Source organism: Diabrotica virgifera, chromosome 8, assembly GCF_917563875.1.
Source record: "Diabrotica virgifera virgifera chromosome 8, PGI_DIABVI_V3a".
Lineage (NCBI taxonomy): Eukaryota > Metazoa > Arthropoda > Insecta > Coleoptera > Chrysomelidae > Diabrotica > Diabrotica virgifera.
Genome location: NC_065450.1, coordinates 42,276,585 through 42,302,688, shown reverse-complemented (window position 1 = coordinate 42,302,688; position 26,104 = coordinate 42,276,585). Strand labels below are relative to the sequence as shown.

General features: G+C 32.8%; 1 protein-coding gene across 1 annotated transcript; it reads left to right on the top strand.

The window, feature by feature from the left end:
• The first annotated feature begins 163 nt into the window (after window positions 1–163).
• LOC126889571 (uncharacterized) lies at window positions 164–18,122 on the top strand. The gene is made up of 5 exons (XM_050657955.1): window positions 164–318; window positions 3,191–3,238; window positions 8,951–9,214; window positions 14,222–14,258; window positions 18,003–18,122. Exons 1-4 carry the CDS (start codon window positions 258–260, stop codon window positions 14,239–14,241), a joined length of 393 nt encoding a protein of 130 aa, XP_050513912.1. The 5' UTR covers window positions 164–257; the 3' UTR covers window positions 14,242–14,258; window positions 18,003–18,122.
• The last annotated feature ends 7,982 nt before the right edge of the window (window positions 18,123–26,104 follow it).

The window sequence follows — 26,104 nt, the reverse complement described above, 5'->3', positions numbered from 1 at the left end:
TCCATTCCTTGATTGTCTTGTTCTTAAATGTTTATACCTACTATAATGAGTTTTTTATACAGTTTATACGTATTATATTAATATTATTAACGTCCTTGAATATGGTTATCTATAGCCATACTTACTTCTAAATTTGCTCATTAAACTTACCTTACAATTAGTTCATTGATTATTTTAAGTATCATTTATATAAAGAAATTACTCTAGCCTTTGTTCAGTATTTTCGAGTTCCACACGGTACAGGTAAAATCTTCACGATGAAGACTTTAATCGCTGTTGCTGTTTTATTATGCGTTTTAGCTCTTGTTTCTCCTTCATGTAAGTAAATAAATCATTTCTAAGAGCGTAGGCGCAAAATTTTGGGACAATGCTTTACAAATGCATTCATTTTTTTTTCGAACCCTGAAAAAATTAATTTTGAAAAATTTTAACGAAGAATGAAAGATTATATGTATTATTACCGACAGCCGAAAGTCCCTTAGAATAAACAAAAAGTTTTTTTAATGAGATATTTGAAATTAAAAATCACTCTCAATTTTCTCTTCTTTTTCACCCCTGTAACTTATTAAAATAAACATTATAGAAGTTTTCAGAGACTTTCGGCCCTCTAGTCCAAGTAATGAAGCTTAAAATAGGACAAAACGTCGCAATTTTTACAGAATAGATCGATTTGCTTGAAAATTTGAGAATAAGTAGTAGATAGTCCAAGGATCAAAATCTAGGTATAGGTGCCGAAAGGTGCTTTTACCATGGGTGTGGTAGCCACCCCATCTCGGGGCGGAAATTTTTTATTTTATTTTGACCTTAAAAGTTGGTAAAAACATTCATTCTAAGCAAAAAACGTTCTATACATTTTTTTAAATTAATAGTTTTCGATTTATTCGCTATCGAAAGTGTTAGTTTTATATCGAAAAAATCAATGTTTTTAATCAGTTTTCTGCTAACTCAAAAAGTTTTCATTTTATCAAAACAAGTTTGCTTAACAAATATGTACCTTTTGAAAAAATAAACAAAACAGTTTTTTTGATTTTCTTTAAGACTAATAGTAATCGAGCTACACTTTATTATATGTTAGCTCTTCTTCGTCAAATGCTAAATATTGTAGTTTCAAACTCAAAAGACGGGAAAACTGTGCATTTTTCGAGGATAACTTGTTGAACCTAATTTAAAGCATTTAAAAATATCTATCTATAGAAATAAAAAAAAAGTATCTAGCTCAAAAATTAAGTGACTTATTATGAAAAGAATGTCAGTCCCTATTTTTTTCAGCGAAAGAGTGATCGGAAACTTCCCCCTACTTACCACCCTAAATAAAATTAGTCATTTACTTTATTTGGTCTTCTATATTTATATACTATTAATAGGTTCTAGAGGTTTGAGCGGCTTAGAATGATCAGTTTTTAAAAAAAAATGGAGTTAAAAGCGAATAACGAATTTTTGATTAGAAAGATTAACATCAGAGATACGAAAAAATATGTAAATATAATATTGTAGCCTATTTAATTCCCAAGAACGGGGTTAGCAAAAATTTTTTCTATGGCAAAAACTGAGTGAGCTATTGACAATTAAAACTTGTAATAACATGCAAAAACCACCTTCACCAACCCTTTTACAGTCACCTCTTTTTGCGACATAGGGTTTAAAAAGGATTTAATATTAATAGCCTTATAGATCCTGTAGAGATCTACAAAATTCTTTTTTACCAAACTTTCTAGGATAAAAAATAAAAAAGTTACGGTTAAAAAATCAATATATTTTTTTAAAAAAAAAAAGGAGAAATCCAATTTGAAGCTTAATAATATAAGTTAGCGGTGTTTTTAGTCATTGGCCTTATTCATGGTTCTTTATTTATGTATTAGTAATAGGTTCCAGAAGTGTGACTAGCTTAGCATGATTAGTTAAAAAAACTGGAGTTAAAAGCGAATAAGGAATTTTTGTAGTTTGTTAAAAAATGCCATTTTCTTCAGAATAGAAAGATTAGCGGCAGAGATACGAAAAAATGTTTTAATACGAAATTGTACGTTATTTAAATCCCAAGAACTCGGTTTGAAAAAAAATTTTCCACGGCAAAAATTGAGTGAATCGTAAATGAGTATAACATCGAAAAACATTGATTTTTTCGATATAAAACTAACACTTTCGATAGCGAATAAATCGAAAAATATTAATTTTAGCAAAAAAATGTATAGAACATTTTTTGCTTAAAATGAATGTTTTTATCAACTTTTGCGATTAAAATATAATAAAAAAATTTCACTCCCAAGGTGGGGTGGCAACCACCCCATGGAAAAAGCGCATTTCGGCATCATATAGATTTTGATCCTTGAACTATTTCTCAAATTCAACTTCTACTTATTCTCAAATTTTCAAGCAAATCGATTCATTCTGTAAAAATTGAGAGCTGAAAAGCTTCGGTTCCTGGACTACTCGGTAATGATGTAATCTTTCCTTCTGCGTTTAAATTTTTCAAAAATACTTATTAGTTTTTTCAGCATTCGAAAAAAAGAATACAGTTAAAAATTAGCTCGAAATTTTGCGCCTACGCTCTTTATTTTTCCAATATTCTAAAAATTATGTATACTTAGTTTCAGTAAAATTTGTCTGAATATTGCATCACGCTGCTCTACCTTTTAGAGTCTCTTTTTCTATATGTATGACTCGTTTTTGTATCATTTTCTGATGCTGTATTTATATTCATTCTTGTCTTATTCTTCTTCACGTGCCGTATCAGAATTATCCGACGTTGGCGGTCACCATTGCGAAAGCTTCTCGATCTTCTGCAACATGGAGTAATTGTCCTGAACTTGACACCTGAATCCATTCACGAATGTGTTTTAACCAAGAAACTTGTCTTCTTCTTACACTTCCACGGATTTTATGATGCCTATAATAACTCACGATTTAGATAATTTAAATGACAAAATTTAGATAAGTAATTCAATAAGTGAAAAACGATACAATACAAAAATGTAGGTTTTCTTCAGGTAACAATTTTGTTTTGTTTTTTATTATTGTATATCTTTATCATATTCAAGTTACATGGAGCAAAATAAAGATTTTTAAGAAAATTTAAAAATGCTTTCTATAATTTGTCCATGCAATAGGATAGAAATCGGAAGTAATATCCTTCTTTTTGATCTCATTAACTGGTGTATATTACCTATATCCATTTACTGTCTGTTTGTTTTAGTGTCATTATCTTATGGTTCACAAGATATGGAGGAAAGGAATGATGGAGGTAAGTCTATTAACAATATGTTACTATCATTACAATTACAAGAGGCCATCCTTCATCGTTTAGTAGGAGGTAATCATCAATACTTCTGTGCTATAAGATAATCCGGCTTGTACTTTAACTATAGTGCACTTTTTCTGGTTCTGATGGTCTGTTAAAGAACACCATAATCTTATTATGGATTAATCTTATGGAAAATATAATGTTACTCAAATGAAATAAAATTTACATGGAGAGATTGGCCTCGAAATTACAATCATTTCATATTATTGCGCCAACTCTGAATGTTAATTAATAGCGGCGTAAATTATAATTAAAAATTATCGAAATCACATTCTTGAAGTCCATAACACTTCCATAAAAACTTAAAACAGTATTTATGAATGACTAAAGTCATTCGTAAACACTATTAGTCTAGTGACTATTGAAAAGCACTTTCCCAAGTGTTGTCTACTTTTCCTGGTTCTGACATGTTGATAATTATTCTCCTTAAGGCTAAGGTCTACGGCCTACTCCGATTTTCAGTTCTACGTTTCACAACCATAGGTTACTATGGGTCTAATTAATGTTCTATATATAGTCATTTTGGTTCTCTTGTTTAATAATTTCGATCTCTTCTTCTTCTTCAAATGCAAATCCACTAATAGATGTTAGTGGTTAGATCCACTAAATGATCCACAAGATAGTGTTAGATCCACTAAATGAGATTGTATGTCGTTAATCCCTGTCCATTGCCTTATGTTTCGGAGCCAGTACATTTTCTTGCGTTCTATTCTTCTCTTGCTTTCAATTTTACCCTGGATTATAAGTTGAAGGAACTGGTATTGTTCGTTTCGCATGATGTGACCCAAATAAGTCGTTCTTTTCTTGATGTTGTCGAAAAGCTGGCGTTCTTGGTTGATTCTTTTAAGGATATCTACATTTGTGCCTTTCGCCGTCCATGGTATCTTTAGGATAAGGCGATAAAGCCACATTTCGAAGGCTTCTAATCTGTTTATATCCCTCGTTTTGAGTGTCCAGCCCTCTATGCCATATAGCAGCACCGACCACACGTAGCATTTAGTTAACCTTAGTCTCAGTGTAAGGTCGGAATCTGAGCAGGTCAGTACCTTCCTGAATTTTACGAAAGCTTGTCGAGATGCTCAATGTGGCATTTTACTTCCCTGTCCGATGCCCAGTCTTTAAAAAGCCACGTTCCCAGGTATTTAAATTTGCTCACGCTTTCGATGGACTTAGTATTCAGTGTTATGGTGAAGTTTTCAAATACATCCAAGTTTCTGGAGATGATCATGAATTTAGTCTTTTTGGTATTAATCTCTAATCCCATTCGATTACTGTATTCTCTGATTAAGTGACAAGTTGTTGAAGATCTGCTATGTTGTCACAAATTAAGAGAGCATCATCAGCATATCGTATGTTGTTGATCAATACTCCATTCACTTTGATTCCCATCTCTGCATCTTCCAAAGACTCGTGAAATATGGCTTCCGAATAAATGCTAAATAAAAGAGGGGAAAGCACACATCCCTGCCGAACACCCTTATATACTTCTTATATGTATGGGTTTGGATATAGAATTGTCTATTTTTAATTGTGCTGCCTGATACCAGTACAAGTTTTCAATGCATATTATGTCTTTTTGGTCTATATCAAGCTTCTTGGGGATCTGCATTAACTTTTGATGTTGGACACGATCAAACGCTTTCTCGTAATCTAAAAAGTACAGGAATACGTCCTTCCTCTAATCGTAACAATTTTGGGCCAATACCTGTGTTGCTACTATTGCTTCTCTTGTTCCTAAACCTTGTCTAAACCCAAACTGAGAGTCACTCATGTCCCATTCACATTTTTTGTATAATCTTTGATGTAGTATTCTCAAAAATATTTCTAAAGTGTGACTCATCAGGCTAATGAGTATGTAATCTTCACATCTTTTGCATTGACGATTTTGGGTAGGGGAATAAATGTAGAGAGCAACCACTGTTGAGGATAGCAACCAGTTTCATAAATAAAATTAAATATTTTATGTAGTGCTGTAGTGCCAGATTTCATCTGGTCCAGGTGACGTATTGTTTTCTGAATATAATATTGTCTTTTCTATTTCCTCTTTAGTGATTGAAGGGCCAGTCAGCTGGTCGTCTGTCAACAATTTCGATCGATTTCGGGCAATTTCAATATCATCAATTTTTTATTAGCATAGTATGTACGATTCCCATTCTAAATACATGCATTAATTTCGCTACGTACGAAATTATTTTGGTTCATTTCTGTGCGCAGATATGTGAAGGCATCCACAGGTTTGATGGTATAAGTTTATTGCGATATTATTTTCATTGTCAGGTGTTCTCTTGACGTTCATGTACTTCGTTGTTGTTTCGCTTATTTTAAGGCTTCTTTTTCGTGCTTCAGGATCAATTTCCTTGAACACTTCCCTTAGTTATTGCTTGCTCCTACTAATGGTAGCTGCATCGCCTGCATTTGCAGTAATTTGTAATGTTTTGGTGTTTACATGGCCGGTTAAATTGGTTTTTCTGATGACTGCCTCAAGAACTAGGTTGAACAGCATGGTTGATAGTGCGTCCCCTTGTTTTTCTCTCCATTTATGTCAAATGGGGGAGTCAGTTCTTTATCTATTCTAACTGCGGCTTTTGAACCCTGCAACAATAGGATTGTATTAAATATTTTAAAAACAAATTCCTCTTCTTCTGGTGCCTATCCGTTACGAATTTTGGCATTGTTGGCAATGGAATGTCGGAATCATTCTGTAGTTATGTAGTACAGGGCAAAGCCCTGTAGTGGTTGTCGCAAGCCAGGTCCTCCAGTTCCTGAGCCAAGATATTCTTCTTCTTCCGACGCCTCTGTTACCATTCACCTTTCCCTGCAAAATGCATTTTAACAGGTTACATTTTGTTTCATTTCTTGTGATGTGGCCGAAATATTCTAATTTTCTTCTTTTCACCGTGCACATTATTTCCTTCTCTTTGTTAAGTTTTTGGAGTATTTTGGCATATGATATTTTGTCCATCCATGATATCTTAATAATTCATCTATATGTCCACATTTCGAACGCTTCCACCCACATAACAATGATGTTCGCATCATGTTCTAAGCATATACTACTTATAAGTACATTCTTAACACATACTTATAAGTAGATACTTTTAAAATATCTTAAAAATAATATGTATGTATAGGAAGTATAATATTATCCTTATAGATTATCAACTTCGTTATATTTTAGAATAATTAATAAAACTTATGTATGTAGGTAGTATTGGACGAATTTCATTTCAAAATTGTTGTATGGTAAAAAAGTTTAAACATTAAACGTATTAACCTTTATTATTAAAAATTCGTTTTCATAATTGAAATAACTTTACCACTTCGAGTTTATCATGAGTATTTTTACATCGTTGGAATTTGAATTTAGGTACATTCAATTCAATATGGGCCATTTCAGAACCAAAGCATGCCAAACCCACAGCCAAAGGCTTTGGTGTTGCCAACCGTCGAGTAAGCTTTTTCCGTCAACTTACCTTAAAAATTCCCACTTTTATAAAAAAATTGCCTCCTGTTTACAAAATCTGAGAAGATATGTTTAATTATTTTCAAATATTTTGATTTTTTTTCATATTTTACAATTTGGACTGGAACAAAAATTTCCTTTTAAGTTAACTTTTCCCTTTATTACATTTTATGTTGAAAATTCCCGCAAAAAAGGAAATTTCCCTCCGATTGGCAACACTAACCACCGGTGCACCGATGTTGTTATTCCACAATACATATCCCCGTCTTATTCTGACCATTTGTTTCCTGAATGGATCAGGGATAGGAAACAACGGTAAAATAAGAAATCGAAAATAGGCATTATTTGTATCTATGTAGTGTTAAGGATGAAGACGAATGATAAAGTACTAGGACTAAAGAACATACATAATCTCTTTATTTTGTTTGCGGTGCTTCAAAATAGGTATAATCTATTTTGGTAACTCAATATTATTTAATAAATACATATTTTATATAAGTAAGTACATATAAGTATATAAATTTTAGTTATTCATACATAGTTTAGTTTAGCTAAATATTATAATATAATAGTTTATATAAATAACTAATAACTTATAAATATGTACTTACTTTTTAAGTACCTAAATTCTCATTTACCATTAAAATATGTAAATATAATAGGTATTTGGTAGAACCAGTAGAACCTAAGATGAGATTAGGTGATGCTGAAAACATACTTCTGAGCAATATAGCACTTGATAGCACTTTCTTAGAATATCCTTAAAAATATATTTTTCTAATACAAAGATGTGCAGTAGTACGTTCTAAGTATGTAAATAGAAGGTTTATAGCACTTCCTTGGAATATTCTAAGAAGTACGTTCTTAGTATAAACTAAAAGGATGTGCGGTAGTACGTTCTAAGTATTTAAATAGAAGGTTTATAGCACGTCCTTCGAATGTTCTAAAAAGTATATTCTTAGTATATACTGAAAAGAAGTGCGGTAGTACATTCTAAGTATATACATAGAACGTTTAAGTACTGTAATGTAGTATATACATAGTATGTGCTCCGCACATTCGCAATGGTAATTACGCATATTCTCAGTATACAATTTTTCTGAAAAGTATGTTCTATGAATCTACTAAGAATATGAAATTGTTGGGAATATGATATATGAAATGGGGAATATAATATATTGTACTCCTAAGTCGTAGGAATCTGAGTTTCAGTTCTAAATTCAAATTGTGTGATTTGAACAGCTTGGACATTTGGATGAACGCTGCACTTGCTTTTTCTATTCTAGCTTTTATTTCTTGGGAGTGGTCTCACTGCCCATTTAATGTAGTGCCAAGGTGCGTGTATTTTGGCTCACGTTCTACTACTTTTTGGTTGATAGTAAACTTTACCCTTTCAATTCTTTCTTTGCTGATTATCATGACTTTAGTTTTAGAAGTGTTAATTATTAGTCCATATTTACTACTAACTTCAGCTACTTTGTTCATTAAAAGTTGTAACCCTTGTACAGTGTTGGCAAAGATACCGATATCATCGGCATATCTGAAATTGTTTAATAGTTCGCCGTTTAACAGGATTCCTGCTTCCATGTGTTCTAGGGCTTCTTGGACAATTGCCTATACACTACAGTTCATGTCCAACAACACTGGAAGAGAACTTGTATACTCGTACTGGACAGGGCTTCTCTTGTTCCTAAACCTTTCATAAAACCAAATTGCGTTGGGGATACTTTTGTTCTTTGCAGATTCTGTAAAGCCTTCGATGTAATATTTTTAAAAATAAATTCAACAAGTGTTAATTATTAGTCCATATTTACTACTAACTTCAGCTACTTTGTTCATTAAAAGTTGTAACCCTTGTACAGTGTTGGCAAAGATACCGATATCATCGGCATATCTGAAATTGTTTAATAGTTCGCCGTTTAACAGGATTCCTGCTTCCATGTGTTCTAGGGCTTCTTGGACAATTTCCTATACACTACAGTTCATGTCCAACAACACTGGAAGAGAACTTGTATACTCGTACTGGACAGGGCTTCTCTTGTTCCTAAACCTTTCATAAAACCAAATTGCGTTGGGGATACTTTTGTTCTTTGCAGATTCTGTAAAGCCTTCGATGTAATATTTTTAAAAATAAATTCAACAAGTGTCTCATTAAGCTGATTGATTTATTAATGATCTGACTTTTTTAGGATTCATGGACGTACTAAAAGGATTTTCCGATATATTAAAGAGTATAATAGGATTAATTGAAGGAACTGGAAAAGTCGATGATCTAACGGCAGCAATTCAAAAGCTCTTTTATGCTGTTGAAAAATTGATAAATTTGCAAAATTTACTGTCAAAAGTTCCATTCGTTGGAGCATATCTTGCTCCAGTTGCTGGCGGTATTGGAACATTAATGGCAGATACGCCCATGTTGGGTGGTTTAATATCAAATTTACTAATTGGACCGAGTAAGTATCACTAATTTTAATTTGATTTTTCTCATTAGATTTATAATAATAAAAATTATAATTACGAACAAATAGGGCAGTCAATGAGGTTATTGGCTCCAAATTCCATCCTACTACATCGATTTACTTGATATTTTCACAATAAGTAGAGAATAGCTCAAGAAACAAAGTCTACCCTATCTCGATGTGCGCTTTTATCTTAGGGGTGGTTCCCACCCCTCCTCGGGGGTGTAAATTTTTTTGGTTAGAATAACCACGGAAGTGGCTAGGGAACCTAATTCTAAGCAAAAACTTTTCAATAATTTTTTTTTAAACTCAATAGTATTTTTGCTAGCAGTTGCCGCTAGGGCATCTATGCCGTTTCGTTCGTTGCAATCCGGGACTGCACGCTGGGGTTTGTTTTGGGTGTGTCAGGGAGAGCAGCATATGTGCCTCCTGATGAGAGACTAATAAGTTTCGAAACCGGTAGAGGTGCTTGCTGCACTCTCTGATTGGACTAGAATATGGTTCGGCTGTATTTTCGTTTTGCAACGACATTGAAAATGGTTATTCATTTTTGAAAAAACATATGTTCAAAATAAGTCCGAAATTGGATAAAATGACTAATTCTAAGCAACTTTTATTCTATAGAGTTTTTTCACTAAGTCAATACTTTTCGAGGTATTTGTAAGTGAATATGTTCATTTTTAACAAAAATGAAACATGTTTCTGGACGGTTTTTCGCAGATAACACAAAAAGTAAGTACTTTAGTGAAAAAAATATTCTTAGCAAAAATATAGCATATAAAAACATGAAAACAATGGTGTGTGCATGAAGACGCTAGACTCAGTAGAAGCAAAGTTGTAGCTAATGAAAAGTAGGTTCTTATTCGTCAAATTGCAAATCGAATATTTCAACGTGAAATAACCAAAAAACGGAGCACTTTTCGGGGAAAACTCATAACAACTTTTTAAAGTGTTTAAAAAAAGGTTTATTTCTGACTTTTAAAATTGTAACATTAAAATTAAGTGAGTTACGCTCAAAATATTGTTGGTCCCTTTTAGGTTTTGGTAAAAAAATCGCAAAAATCACACCCAAATTACCTTCCCAAATAAAATTAATCGTTACCGCTTTGTAAGTTACTTTACTTGTATTATTTATATGATCTATAACAGCGGTTCTCAATCTGTGGTACATGTACCACTGGTGGTACAATTCATCACTTGCGGTGGTACACAAAACACAAAAAAATTTAAAATAGTAGTACTTATTAAGTCTTGATAACGCAATCTAAAAGTATGGGTGGTACCAAAAATAATAAAAAAAACTGTAGGTGGTACATGACTCAAAGAGTTTGAGAACCGCTGATCTATAAGTTTCAATGGTTCAAAGTGCTCAGTTTTGAAAAAATTGGTTTTAAAATATAATATTTTGAAATAAAAATTCAAATTTTTTTTTCAAATTAACTTAAAAATTTTTAGTAATACCAATAATCTCTCAAAGAGTAATAACATGTACGTTTTGCTTTTCTGAATATTTTGGATATTTTGTTTTCTTCTTAGACAAAAATTGGTTATGCTATGGCTGTTCAAAATTTACATAAACTCGTGATTAGTTACTCGTTCAAGCTATTTTAACTACAGCGTTTTCAAAACTAAGCACTTTGAACCGATGAAACTTACAGATCATATAGAGAAGACATAATCAAAGTAACTTGTGAAGCGATAACGATTAAATTTATTTGGAGTGATAATTAGGGGGTGATTTTCGTGATTCTTTTACCAAAAAGAAAATAAGAGGGACCAACAATATTTTGAGCGTAACTCACTTACTTTTAATGTTAGAACTTTTTTTGAAAACAAAAATAAACCTTTTTTTAAACACTTTAAAAAAGTTCTAATGAATTTTCCCCAAAAAGTGCTTCGTTTTTTGGTTATTTCACATTGCAATATTCGATTTGGAATTTGACGAAGAAAAACCTACTTTTCATTAGCTACAACTCTGCTTCTTCTACAGATGTCATGCGTAGGTACATAATTTTTTTTCAATTTTTTATAAGCTTTATTTTTTATAAGAATATTTTTTTTCGATAAAATACTTACTTTTTGAGGTATTTGCGAAAATCCGTCCAAAAAAATGTTTTTTTCTTGTTAAAAATGAACACATTCACTCGAAAATAACTCGAAAAGTACTCTACTTACTACTAAACTTAGTGAAAAAACCCTATAGAACAAAAGTTGTTTAAAAATGGTTATTCTATCCAATTCCGGACTTATTTTGAATGTATATTTTTCTACATTTTGAATGTAGAATTGTGAACTTTTGCTTATATAATAATAGACAATTTCCACTACCTATTCCCAAATTTTTATCATCCTTTATTTTTTTGGGGTCAGATTGTTCTTTGATCGGGCTAAATATTTTATGCTAAATACATTATGACCTATGCATATTTTACTTTCTTTACTTTTCCTCTACGCACCACATTTGGGCTTCCAGACCACTTCCATTGGATTCAGCGACCCAAAAAACCTATAATACCACCATCAAATCGCGGAGACCTAAAATTCTCCACGGGACCCCCTATGTTGCGACTAGACTATATGGTAATATAGGATATAATTCGTTATACGCAGTAGGTTTTAGACTGTTTATTGGACTATTAACATATCCTGGAGAAATATTTGGTGATAAACATTGTGGCTTCAGGCCTGGGAGATATACAATTGATCAAATATTTACTATTAGTCAAATGTTTGAAAAGTATTGAGATATTTTTATAGATTTAAAACAGGCTTATGATTCAATTAATCGTCTATGAAAGACGATTACAAGACTATGAAATGCAATGGTTGAACTGAGCATACCCAAGAAACTAGCTGCAGTAACATAAATGTGGGTATATACCTCCTTTGCACAAGTTAGAATAGGAGGAAGACATCAAATGCTTCTACGCAAACTATGGACTGAGAAATGGAGGTCCGCTCTTCGCATTTTTGTTTAACCTGGCATTAGAATATGTCATGTAAAAAATTTATCCGAAAATCAAGCCAGACAAGCTTGCAGCGTTATCATGACAAAGTAATGGAGGCACAGATACAACAACGAGTTAAGAGTCTCTCCCCCCTTTTGGATGTGATTTGAGCTCTATACGCTTAATACCACTATTATTCATACCCTCCAGAGACCTTCAAGTAGACGTAACCCCCCTCCCCCTTAGGATCATCCTTGTTACACCTCTGCAATAGACCAAGATGAGCAGGAGATGTGATATGCAGTAATAACAATTGCCTTATAAACAATGTTTTTTAAGACCATGAAAGAATGTCTGGTTAGGTTTTTTAGCAATAAAACTTTTTAAGAGTGTTAGAGAGCTAGTCTAACGCCTCAACCTCCATCCTGTAGGAACGGGGTTTTCTGTCAGGGTTTTCTCCCTTAGTCCAGCTGCTCCTGTTTTTAGGCGCCGGAGACTTGCCTTTCACCCTAAAAGGTTCGCCTAAAATGGTTCGGTCACTTACTTAGAATGGACGACCAACGATGGCCAAAGAAACTCCTGAAATGAAACCCCCAGGTAGGAAGAAAAGGGGAAGACCAAGACTATCCTGGAATGACACGATAAGGAAGGCCATGGAACACCGAGATTTGGAAGAGGAAGATGCCCAGGATACAAATAGATGGCGGTTAGGTGTGGGGATGCGGCGTCAGCCGATATGACACCCCGTATAATATATATATATATATATATATATATATATATATATATATATATATATATATATATATATATATATATATATATATATATATATATATAAAGAATATCTGAAGGATGGCCTAGAAATAGATATAAAGGCGCCATCACAGAGAATCTGGAGAAAGTTGGAGTGAGACTATGGAAACCGGTGGCACAGGTCCAACAAACATAGAAGACAATAGTAAACCATGGCTTCCATGGGTCACGAAGAATTGTAGTACCATTGATCATGATGACTATTAATTCAAAGTAATATTATGATACACGATTATGGTATTATTCTATTAAACTAGGCGAAGTTAAATTTATTTATTTATTTATAGTAAATACAAATGACCTGGCTTCTTGAGACTAATCCAGGTCGTTTCCTTATGGGATTACAGTAGTTTATACATATAATTTTTATTTTAACAATTTTCTAATTTAATTTAACTAATTAATAGTGGCCCTATCTATTACTAATTCTGAAAATTATAAATTATAAATAATTCTAATAAACAATTTTAATAAACAATTCCAAACAATTTTAATAAACAAAGTATAATTTTGAATTTAATTTTTTTCTATTTTAAATTTTATTTATTATTTTTTTAAACAATTTTTAAAGTGCTTCCAGTTCTCATTCTCAGATGAGAAATTCCAGCACTATTAATCGAAAAATAGTCAGAAATAATTGTAAGTGTAGGTCTATTTGACTTGTATAATATTCCCAATGGTATTTCGGTAAGCCTCAGACCCTTAACCGAAAATATCCATTGAGTTTTAAAATTTCAAGTTTTTAGCTAATTTTTTTTTGTTTGATTAATAATTTTTTATTTATTTTATATTTTTAAATTTTATATTTTTGATTTAAATTTTTAATTTTTAATTTTTTATTATATAAATATTTATTTAGTTAGGTTAAATATTTATTTTAATCCATATTTTTATATATAATTTTAATTTTTTATTTTATAATTTCTTATTCAATTTCAAATAGGTTGGATATTTACTTGATTTCTTATTCGTCTGATATTATATAATTCTAATTGTTTCTTTGATATTATGTGCGCTAAATTATTTAACGTATTATATAATTCTTTATTTTGTATTATGTTTTCTATATTTATGCCAACAAGGTCTCTTCTCATTCTTTGTATTTGTAATTCATGTATATTTGTTTGGCTTTCGCATAAAAACACACTAGGCGAAGTGTGTTTTTTTCTAATCCGTATAAAGTCTTTTTATATTTTGTAAAAATGTATGAGTTTTACTAATACTAGCATATTTTTAGGTGCTGCCGATTATCCATAGACATTTAAAATACAGTGGCAAGTAGTGTTAATGTAATATTCTATTAGTTATCAGAAAGTATTTTTCGTTTTAAAAATAATAATTTAATTAACACCTGTTTATATGAAGAATAGGGCTTTTAGCTCTATATAATTATGAGTTTATGAGTAATGTGGACAGAAACTAATTTAAAAACAGATCAAGAACTTTCTGGTGAAATATATGTCTATTTAATGAAATATGAAGAATTATTTTTGACACATAGTTTCCCTGTTCTCATTGTCCTCCCTTGTCCATAAAGAAAGTACATAGCTATAAATGTATAGTTGCATTTTTTATATTGGTTCATAGTATGTATAAATGAAGATGTACCCCCCTGAAATTCCGATCCACCTCTGAAAATAATAAACTACAGACATCATGGAAACTAAGTTCGACTATGATAGTACGCCATTTGATGTGGCCAACATAGATAACAAGGTTGGAGTAGAAATATTAGAGTCGAATTTCGGGTTTTAAAAATATCTGAAAAACACCCAAACTAACCTTCGAGCCATATATATAAGGACTCAGTAGTGGTGGATCTAGGGGAGGGAATGGATAAATTAGCTGACATAAACTTAAACCAGAGACAGACAAATTCAATCTGATAAACCCACTAGTTAGTAAAATTAGGAGAACTTAATGCACATTACTTATATTTTACGTAGTTTGGGTTCATCTTTTTATGGCTCTTGGTTGGTGTTTTATTGGAAGTCACCCTCTCAAGGCAAGTTTTCCTCAAGGCAAACGTCTAGATCCTCCACTAAGACTCAAGAGTGCTTTAGTAGAGATATCCGTATGGTAAAGTTGGTGTTTTTAACTGTAAAGGATTTCACTTGCCGTCATATTTTCAACATGTAAACAAGTCAAATCCACAGCTCAGATGTTACCTGGGGCAGATTAGCTAAATATTTTAAACATCCACACTTAATGTAGCATTTTAAACCAATGTTTCCTTGACGGACTTCTGTTACTGGGCTTTGACCCACATATTTTTGTTAAATAATATCTTGGTGGTTAGCATGTACATTGCACGTAAGCACTGATGATGACTGGTAAACCAGTCGAAAACTAGTTATGTGATTTTGATGTGGCCCTTTTGAGGGTTTTTAAATATACCTTTTATACAGGATTTTACTGTTTTTTGTAAAGGATCTGTTAAGAAGCCAGCAGCAAACAATAAGGTGTGATTATCGTGGGTAACAAGTTAAAAGCGCATCAAGCAAAAAAGGAAGATAACAAATTACTGAATGACTAATGATTTGCTAGGCCCAGAACCCTTTTTCAAAATAAACAAGAGCTACGTTAACAGAAAGCTCATCGAAGACACAATCAATTACAATATAACTTACTTAATATGGAGTCATGATAGCAAAAGACATGAAAAAATTTTAAAAATTCATTGTCTGATGATTTTATTTCAAAAAAAATTATAAAATCCTTAAAGTGCCTTCGCACACTGACTTTAAAGGTATCAACTCAATAAGATGATTAACTCATGACATTGATACCTACCATACTCAGTGATGACTATGGACTCAAGCTAAACACCGCAAAGACCAAGGTGATGGATGTCAGTAAGACGCCAATACAAATACAACTGCAAGTAGTAACAGTTTATGGTAAACAATTAGAGAGAGCTAACAGTATTACCTACCTTGGTTGTAATCTAAATGAGGACTGGGACATGACAAAGAAATTAGAATACGTGTAGAAAAGGCCAGAGCTGCATTCTTTAAGATAAAAAAACTTTTATGTGGAAACAACATTACTTTGAATCTGAAAATTAGATTAGTGAGATGTTATATGTTCTCTACTCTTTTGTACGGTGTCGAAGGTTGGGCTTTAACAGAAACACTTCTCAAGAAATTGGGAGCCTTTGAAATCTGGGTATATCGGAGAATCCTACGAATAAGTTGGGTGGATAGAGTTCGTAACGAAGTTGTTTTACACCGGATGGGAAGAGTCACGGAAGTCGTCAGAACAGTTAAAAATCGAAAACTTGAATATTTTGGACATGTTATGCAACACCCAGAGAGATATAATATACTCTATTTAATAATACAAGGCAAGGTAGACGGACGAAGAGGGGCAGGTCGAAAAAGAACGTCATGGCTTAAAAACCTGAAAAAATGGTTTAACAGATCCTCTGCATCTCTTTTCCGAGCTGCCGTCAACAAAATTACTATAGCCAATTTGATAGCCAACGCTTGATAATCGAGCATGGCACATGAAGAAGAAGAAGATTGATACCTAACTGTGGTTTCTGGCAAAATGGATAAGCAATGGCAGAATATAATACTATGAGACAGAATAGTATTGTTTTCTAAACCACTTAAATCCCAAAAGAGAATATGTTGCAACTTAGATAGTTATATGAAACATGCCCCATAAAAAGCTCATCAATGTTGCCAAAAACAGTAGGTAGGTACTTAGCACAAAAGATTTTGTTAGGTTGAGGTACGAAGAGGTTAAATAAAATATTCTCACACAATTTATATATCAAAGAAATGAAGAACAGCATGAGCGTGGCCAGAGTTCAAAACTGAACTGAACAAAACTCCAGTGAAACTTTCTCCAAGCTGAAATGAAACGTCGATATAAAACTAAAGAAATAAAATATATAAAACCGATAAGGGCCTGTCCCTATACAATATTTTTACTGGATTTCTGCCATCAATTTTCTTGTATAGTTGGTTCGCTAAACTCAGATACAACTGGCTAGGATTTTAGTAGGTAATTTTTTTGTTTTGGTCTATTTAGTATTTATTAACTATTTAGTAATTATTTTTTTCTACAACCACTATTCAACGTGCACTTTTCTGCACGGTTTTATGTTAGCAAACTTGATATTTTCTCACAGTATAAGATATTTGACATTAGTGTGCAGAAAAGTGACGTTTCTGTGCCGCAAAGTGACGTTTCTGTGCCGCAAAGTTCTTTTCTGCACAGTTGACTACCTCATTCTGAGTAAAGTTATATTCTGTTTACATCCGTGGACTACCGCATTCTGAGTAACGTTATATTCTGTTTACATCCGTGGTTAAACTTTAGACAAATATATAACTTATAAGACAATTATTATATTTAACTATAGCATAGAAACTAAATTATGGATGTTACAACTGTTTTATTTTACAATTTTATTCTTATTAAACATTTTATAATTATCAAATAACCAATAAGGATTTAGCAACCTGTGCAAGAGACGTCGAATGAAGTAGGTTTTGTGTAAATCCGTGACTGCATAAATATAATGTCAATAATGTGTAATAATTGTTTAAATTTAAACAAATTAAGGCAGTGCATTAATTTTTTAACTGATTTCTGTGCAATTTATTTAGGTATAAGGAATTTAAATTGATTAGTAGGTATTAATTAAATACAGTTTAAAATTTATCACATAGGTACCTATTATAATTAATCGTCGTTTGGAAATTGTGATTTTTATTTTTAGGAAAAACTGTGCTTGTAGAAAAAGTATAGTGTGAAACACGTGCAGAAAGATAATTTCTCACTCGTTTGAATTGCGGCACTCGCTTGCGCTCGTACCGCAACTTTTCAAACTCGTGAGAAATTAGTATCTTTCTGCACTTGTTGCACAATATACTATTTGCCAATTTTACCAAAATTGGCTAAATTACTTACTAAAATCATTAGCCAGTTGTGTCTGAGTTTAGCGAACCGACTATAACTTAAAAACCTTTACAAAATGCAAGCCAATTAACCTTATTTTTTAGGTCAGTGAAAAAAGAAAGAGAGAAGGCAATATGTCAACCCAGAAGTAAAACATAGGAACTACAAAACTGTATTAATCTGTTCATTAATTTTTTAATAAACTTTAAAATTTCATACTAAAATATTGATCCTTTTATTTTGTTTAGGTATTCTTATTTAAACATTTTACAATTTAATTGTATAAGCATTTTAAAGAATGAGTCGATACTTTTCATTGCGTATTAGTTACTCTTTAGTATGACATATTTCATGGTAAAACAAGGAAGAAGAATCTAAGAGTGCGTTTATTTTTCAAAAGATTATAAAAAAATTTAACGCCGGTGTCCGCTGGAAACGCTGGTAAAGGGGCCAATGCTTCGCAAAGAGCCCTTCTAAATGCAGACCATGGGCTAGAGCCCATGCAGACCAAAGATAGATAGATCTCTCTCTCTCTCTCTCTCTCTCTCTCTCTCTCTCTCTCTCTCTCTCTCTCTCTCTCTCTCTCTCTCTCGCTCTTTTAAACTTTTTTTTGAACACATCTTTATCTATTTCGATTCCATCAAGAGAAGTAATAAATAACAAGCTCTATTGGTGTAATATTGGTACAGTATAAAGGTCGTTAAGTGAGATCAAGCTCAATCCTCAAAATTGTGTACTTATATTGTTCGCCTGTTTTTATATAGTTTTCTTTCACTCTGTGATAAAGATGGTGAGTAGCAATCTGATAAAAGTAAAACTTCTTTAGTGTCCTGCCATGTAACTGCCATTACGCCTTTATCATTTACCAATGAATTATAGACCTGGATCCCGCGTACCAAAAAGAGTTGATTAATAGCAAGCTGAAATTTTGTTAATAGCTTAACGGTGTCTAGTCGGACAAACTTTGATGTATGAGAACACTGGAACAAAGAAAGTTTTAATTGTGGAACAGGTTAAAAATTTGGAACGCCAGACTACGAAGACGTTCCATGTATTTTGTTAGAACTTCCAATTGATTTGTTACCATTTCATTAAACTCTCATGCAAAAATCAGACTGGTGTTTATCGCCAACTGGGCATTTTAATGAGTGAAATACGAAGAACATGTCAAATGGCAGGAATCATGTCGGTTAGTAGGTAATAGCAGTCTGATTTTTGCATGAGGGTTTAATGAAAGGGTAACAAATCAAATGGATGATCTGTCCGACAAAATGCATGGGACGTTTATGTAATCTGATGTTCCAAATTTTTAAACTGTTCCACAATTAAAACTTCCCCTGTTCCAGTGTTCCCGTACATCAAAGTTTGTCCGACTAGACACCGTTAAGCTATTAACAAATTTTCAGCTTGCTATTAGTCAACTTTTTTTTTGTACGCGGGATCCAGGCCTATCAGATTTACCTCTAGATAGTTTCTTATCAATAAATTTCTTTCTGCGCTTCATGTATGTACCAACGCATGGAAACTCAAGATTATTGATTTAATCGAATGTGGTAAAAAACGATCAATAAACAAATGTACATATTTCTATTGAAGTCGCTATACCCCGCTATATTGTCGCTACCACCCTCTCACCAAGAGCATCTTCTAGTGCTGTGATTTCCTTACCGAAGTAGATGTTAAAATCGTATATGGGGCACAACAAATTATATGGCATAACCAGTCATGGGCATTACGTGCCTATTTTATTCTGCCTTCTCCTTCACAAACGCGTGAAAACCAACGTCACGGTGTTATTTTGAGTCCATCAAGACTTGTGGCTGATTTTAAAATTATTTCGATCCACAAGGCCGTAACTACAGTTTGGTCATCTGCGAAAAACTCAAATAACGCCAAAACGCTAGACCGAATGTATAGTCAAAAAAAACATCCATAGAATTCAATGAAAAATTGAAAAAAAAATGCAATGCAAATCAAATAACCAAAGTTGAGTACCATTTCTGATATATGTAATGGGAAGTGGCACATGCTCACAGATATTTTTTTTTCATTAGAAATAAAAAGCTAACTATCCAAAACATGCAGCTGAATTTTCAGTTCTCAAATCCGTCTAGAGTTAAAGATACGTCTAATGAGCCGTGAGATACTCATTATAAATATCTCAGTTTTTTAGCAATTCACTCAAAATAATCTCCAGATGTGTAAACCAGATGTGTAAAGGTACATATCCATACTTTAATGCTCCTCAAATGGATACGGCATGCGCTCCCCTACATATCCAACGTATCCACTATGTGGAGCTGCTACACGGAGCACGGAGCACCAACGTATGGATACGTACTTTAACAGGTATCAGGCAACCTTCCGCATTAGGCTGCACCTACATTGGATCCGTATTTCTCCGATCCGATCCGATATCGGCCCACGTCGAACAGAGTAGCTTCTCCTATCAATCGCCCGATATCGGGTCGGGCTTCCCACTGCAGTGTAGACATTTCATCTTTAATACCTTGAGTTTGTTTTCAATCCGACGTCGGATTGGTTCGGATCGGAGAAATACGGATCCAATGTAAGTGCAGCCTTAGAAACCAGCGCAAGCTAAAAATGCTGGTGATGAGTTAACTTATCTGCGGTGATGATTTTAGGGGTATCCAAACGACGGGGTTTTTTTATCTTAAATGGTTCCTTACGATAGTTTACAGCTGTTTCAAAATTATTTTTCGCATAATAACATCCTAAGTGTCTAAAATTTAATTTAATTTTTATCGTAACCACCGCATTTCAAACTCATTTTGTGCCTTTGGTATCGTAAACGGCAAGGTAGTACTGACAGATGATAGTAAACGACATAAATCTTGTCGGTTACGTTTGCATATTTTGTCGCTTACGATAAGATTAAATGACCAAAATGACCGTTAGGATTACTCAGTGAAATCTTAAATGTGTTAGTACTCAGTGCAAATTTTTATTTCGGTAGAACAATTTAAAACGAAAATGGTGGTAGTTTTGATAAAACCTCTTATTCAATAGATGCGGTAAGTTTTTAATAGGTACTTGTTTTTATGGTTTATTGTCTTTTTAATACAATTTGAAGTCTAATTTACTAATTTGGTAATGACATAACCTATGTTTTTTAGTTGTTCTTGTGCAAATAGGTATCATAAATATTATATTTGCAACAAAAATATATCAACTTGTAGTAAGTTCACTGAAACCTGAAACAAATGTAGGGGAGTCAATATAGAACAAATATTGAAACATAGTTTTTAATTATTCCAAACAACTTTTTTTATTAATAATTTTCGATATTGTGCAATATAAAGCTACTTTACTTTTGAACAAGATTCATATTTTTTGACATACCCCGTATGAAATTATTAAAATTTAATATCTGAAAATAAAAAGTTATCAATAGGTTCCAAGTTACGCAGACATACTGTATAAGAGCTCAAAAAATTTTTTAAGCTTGTTGTTAAATGTATTTTAGGTAAGTTGTACAGAAAAAGGTTGTGATGACTTTGTACAAACATTTTTTTAACTGATATTTTTGGGTTATTGTATTACATTTTTTTATCTTTCTTAATTTTCTCAAAAAGAAGTTGTTTATTTCATGTTTAAAGCAAAATAGTTTAGTGCATTTTAAAGATTACATCTTAAGCTTTAAAAAAACAGCTATACAATTGTAATATCTGTTCAGACTTAAGTAATACCCTCTCAAAGTGGTAGTAATTTTTGTAAAACTACGAAGTTTTCAAAAATTACCTACATTTTTTGTTAAAGTCGTATCATTTGAATTAAATTTTTGAGATTTTTTTGAATAGTTCATGAATCATTTAGTACAGTATCACAGAGTGTCACAGATTAATATGCGTATTAAATTTTATTTTTCTTTGTCGTTTTTTATTATTAATAATATTTTTTCTGTTAAGATACTTACGTTATTTATGAATATTCATTTATAGATTGATACCTTGAAACTATCGTATGTTTATCTTAAGCTACAAGCTTCAACTAAAATTTACACAGACAAGGTCTAACAAAGTATCGTATGTTACATAATTTAATAGAAGAATGTTATATTACAGTTTTTGTTTTCTTAAATTAATATTTTTTTATGTACTAATTTATCATAGTTTCAAAATTTTAATTATATTAACCAAAATGTCGGTAGAAGAAAAAGTCGTCTCCTGTAAAATGAGCGTTTTGTCGGTTACGATGTTTTGTCAAAAACCCATCGCAAAGGATGCTGGTGATTACGTAGTTTGCTATAGTATTTTCGTAGGATCTAATAATTTTATGAGGGCTGCAAATTGACCAGTTCGTACACATCCGTTCCCTGCAACGGCAATGGTCATCTCTTTAAACATTTTAAATATTCTTAGTTTTATTTTTGCATTTATATTTTAAAAAATTATTTTTTCTTCAAACGTCAAATAATGATGACATTACTTATCTAACTTGATCCTGTCAAAGTTTGATGTCTCCGCCGGCAGCAGTTTTTTTTCCCATTTCTTTACGGCGGAGGGAAAAATGTTGTCATGGCAACAATATGAAACATGTCACAAAGCAACAATACAAATGTCATTAACAACAATTAAACATCATTTTTATTTATAGTAATATTAAAAGTACAATTAGTTAATGAGGCATTTTCAAAATTGAAACCGTGCAAAAATGTTCCCGACTCTTGATACGCATTGGTAATTGTTGATGATACTGATGGTCGAGCACAACTTTCAGCAATCATTCCCGATGTTGGCGAATCATGAGGGTTTAAAATTTTTTGAGCATTATCGTTCTTATTTCTTATTGAATCCTCTATATATCCTTCGGCAACCGTGCTTGATTTCCAGCCCCCATGTCGTTTGAGGCATTCTAGATTTCCGCCTCCATCAATTAAAAGTGTTGCTGAAGTTCGTCGTAAAGAGTTACCCGTGTATGCGCTTGCATCGTTTAAATTTAAATAACTAGCTACTTTTTGGGCTACTGCGCTGATCGAATGTATTCCCATGACGCTTCGGTAACACTTTCCATTTTGGTACTTGATAAAAAATCATTTTTCTGTGAAATTTTCAGGCCGCAGTGATGCATACTTATTATGAATTGTACTATTTATGGTTGAAAATTGCTACGTTTGAAGAAAAAAATAGTATACTTTATTCGGCAAAGAAGCGACTTTTCTTGACTTGCCCTCTATTACGCGCCTCACTTCGTTCGGCGCGTAATATCGGGCGCGTCAAGAAAAGTCATGCTTCTCCGCCTCATAAAGTAATATACTATTTTTGGTATTCGTTCTTTTCTGCATTATGCGGAAAGCAAATACAAAAGTTCTGTATACTTTGGAAATAAAGCGATAAAATCCAACCTAATTGGAAAATAAATTTATACTTTTGCAGATGTGTGTAAATGTGACTGTCGATTTCGTATATGCCCTACGGATGAATCTATCAAAATATATAATATTGTAACACTCAATTTGTTATCTGTCTCAAATATATTTACACAATTATATAACACGGTCAAAGATGATTACACGACAAAGCTTTCCCTAAGTAGTCCAATTATTTTATTAGCCGTATTTGGTAATTTTAGTTGAAATCATACTAATGAGTTTCATATTAAAAACGAGATAATTTTAGAAATTCAGCACCTAAGATTGAGTAAATAATCATCTTATTTTGTAGCAATTAATCACTGTGTAACTTTTCTTCTGTAGTAAAATACCAATTTAATAATTTACTACAAACGCCATGGCATTAATTGTAGATTGTAAAGTTTATGATATGTAATCAAATTTTACGGCCTTACAAAACTCTTTTATATATGACCACGGGGTTATAATTTGTCTCCACAGATATGTATCTTTTTTTCTAATATGTCATTACGTCTATAATATTTTATAATAGGGTTAGAGTTTTAAAAGAAAGCCAAGTCTAAACAATAAGAATCTTCATATAATTATAGTTTATACCACAAGAATCGCGTCTTATGCTTTTGCTACTAAATATTTGTTATTTCAAATTTCTTCCTCCTTTATGTAAGCAAATGTGTCACTTCATTTCTTGCGCGTCAGTCGATAGCTCTATCCAGTTCTACCATTTAGTGATTACTTGCCTAGCTGATACCTTGCTAATTTAACAACTTTTGGGTCTGTCATTCTACTGCAGTGATTGTTCCATTCCGTTTTTCTATTTAATGTCCACTGGTTTATACCCTTTAGGTACATTACATTTTGTTTTAATCTCCCCACTTCTTATTTGGTCTCCTAGTGTATTTGCTGTAATTTTTCTGAGTACTCTCATTTCTGTTGTTTCTAGCACTCTCTGTGTTGTGACTTTGTCGGGTCTTCTTTCTGTTACGTAACTCATTATTGGTCTTATATTGGCCTTATAGTTCTTGATTTTCATCTCACAGTTACTGTATCTCTTATGGTTAATCAAGTTTTCAAGTCATCATGGGCGATAAGACCAGTACCCAAATGAAACTGAACAATGGTCTCCCGCAAGGATCGGGGCTGGCCCCTCTACTCTTTAGCCTTTATATAGCAGACATGCCTGAAACCACATCAAAGAAGTTCGGGTATGCAGATGACTGGGCACTTGCTACGAGCCATGAAGAATTGGAAACTACTACAAAATATCTAGGTGTGACACTCGATAGAACGCTAAGCTTTAAAGAACATCTTACAAAGACGACTGCAAAACTTAGAACACGCAACAATATTCTACTAAAGTTATGCGGTACCACATGCGGTTCCTCAGCGACTACACTTAGGTCGACAGCGCTGGTACTCGTGTATCCCGTTGCAGAGTACTGTGCACCGGTATGGCTCAACAGCCCACACACCAAACGTGTTGATGCCCAACTAAACCAGACTTTGCGTATTATATCAGATACAATCAAGGCCACGCCAACGTATTGGCTATCAGCACTAAGCCACATAGCCCCCTCACACATCCGTCGAGAACATGCCCTTATCAGGGAGTATAGAAAAATTAACGCCGATCCTGTGCTCCGCTCTCACGTTGGTATTAACGACAGAGACATAAGTAGGCTTCGCTCAAGAAAAAACCCTCTGGATTCTGCAAGAATACTAATTGAAAGGAATTTCGAAATAACCGACCGTTGGCAAGAAGATTGGGAGACGAATGCTCCACCTGACATCCGGAATATGCCATGTATTTCAAGCAAGCCAGGGGGGTTTCAATCAATCAAGACGGATCTGGGCGACACTTAACAGAATTAGAACCAACTGTGGTAGGTGCTCTGATTCACTTTTTAGATGGGGAAAAATACCTTCTCCAAATTGCGATTGATGTGCTAAGAGACAAACGATTAAGCATTTGGTGGAGGAATGCCCCATCAGATCGTACAGTGGCAATCGGTCAGATTTTTTAGTGGCGACCAATGAGTCAATTGAATATATTTCCCAACTAAATTTTCGTTTATAAAAAATTTATTATAATTTACAATGTATTGTTATCGTTATTTGTATACAAAAACTGTGATATAGCCATACGCTAAATAAATAAATGTGACTAATCAACTCGCTCTTTGCACTTGATCTCCTACTTCTTTTTCAACGTCTCCATAGTTGGATAGTGTGAAACAAAAAAAGGCGATGGACTACCCCAGCTAATTGAAATAATATTTGAAAATATTACCTGAATCATCCAAGATAGCCATCGCTACACCCCAGCCTAACTCAGTCTCTCAAGGTGTGTGTTCGTCTTGTCTCAATCTTAGAAATGAACTATGAAAATTCGGAATGAACCAAAAAAAAACAGTATTTTTAACTAATCATGTTTATTATTCGATAATAGTTATTTTCCTAACAAGTGCAGAAAGTCATACTTTTCCGCACGCGACTGCAGTTTGCCGAAAGACGCGAAGCAGGATTTATAAAAATAAACCAAAATGGGTGAAAATTGTATGTTAAGATAGGTATTTAGAAAGGTATTTGCATGAAATATCTAATAATAAAACAATAATAAATAATCATTTTTTGTTGTGAAGCGAAACAAATTTCGATTTTCGCATAATTTTGGCACGATTTTTAATGGACTTTTTCTTGGAAGGTTTCACTTTATTTTTCGTTTGATTTACTTTTTCCATTTTGTTAAACTATTGATATTTTTAGAAAAAAAAATCCTCCTAAAACTTTATATACTATATACTCGCATTAGAATATTCGAAAAAATTTTAC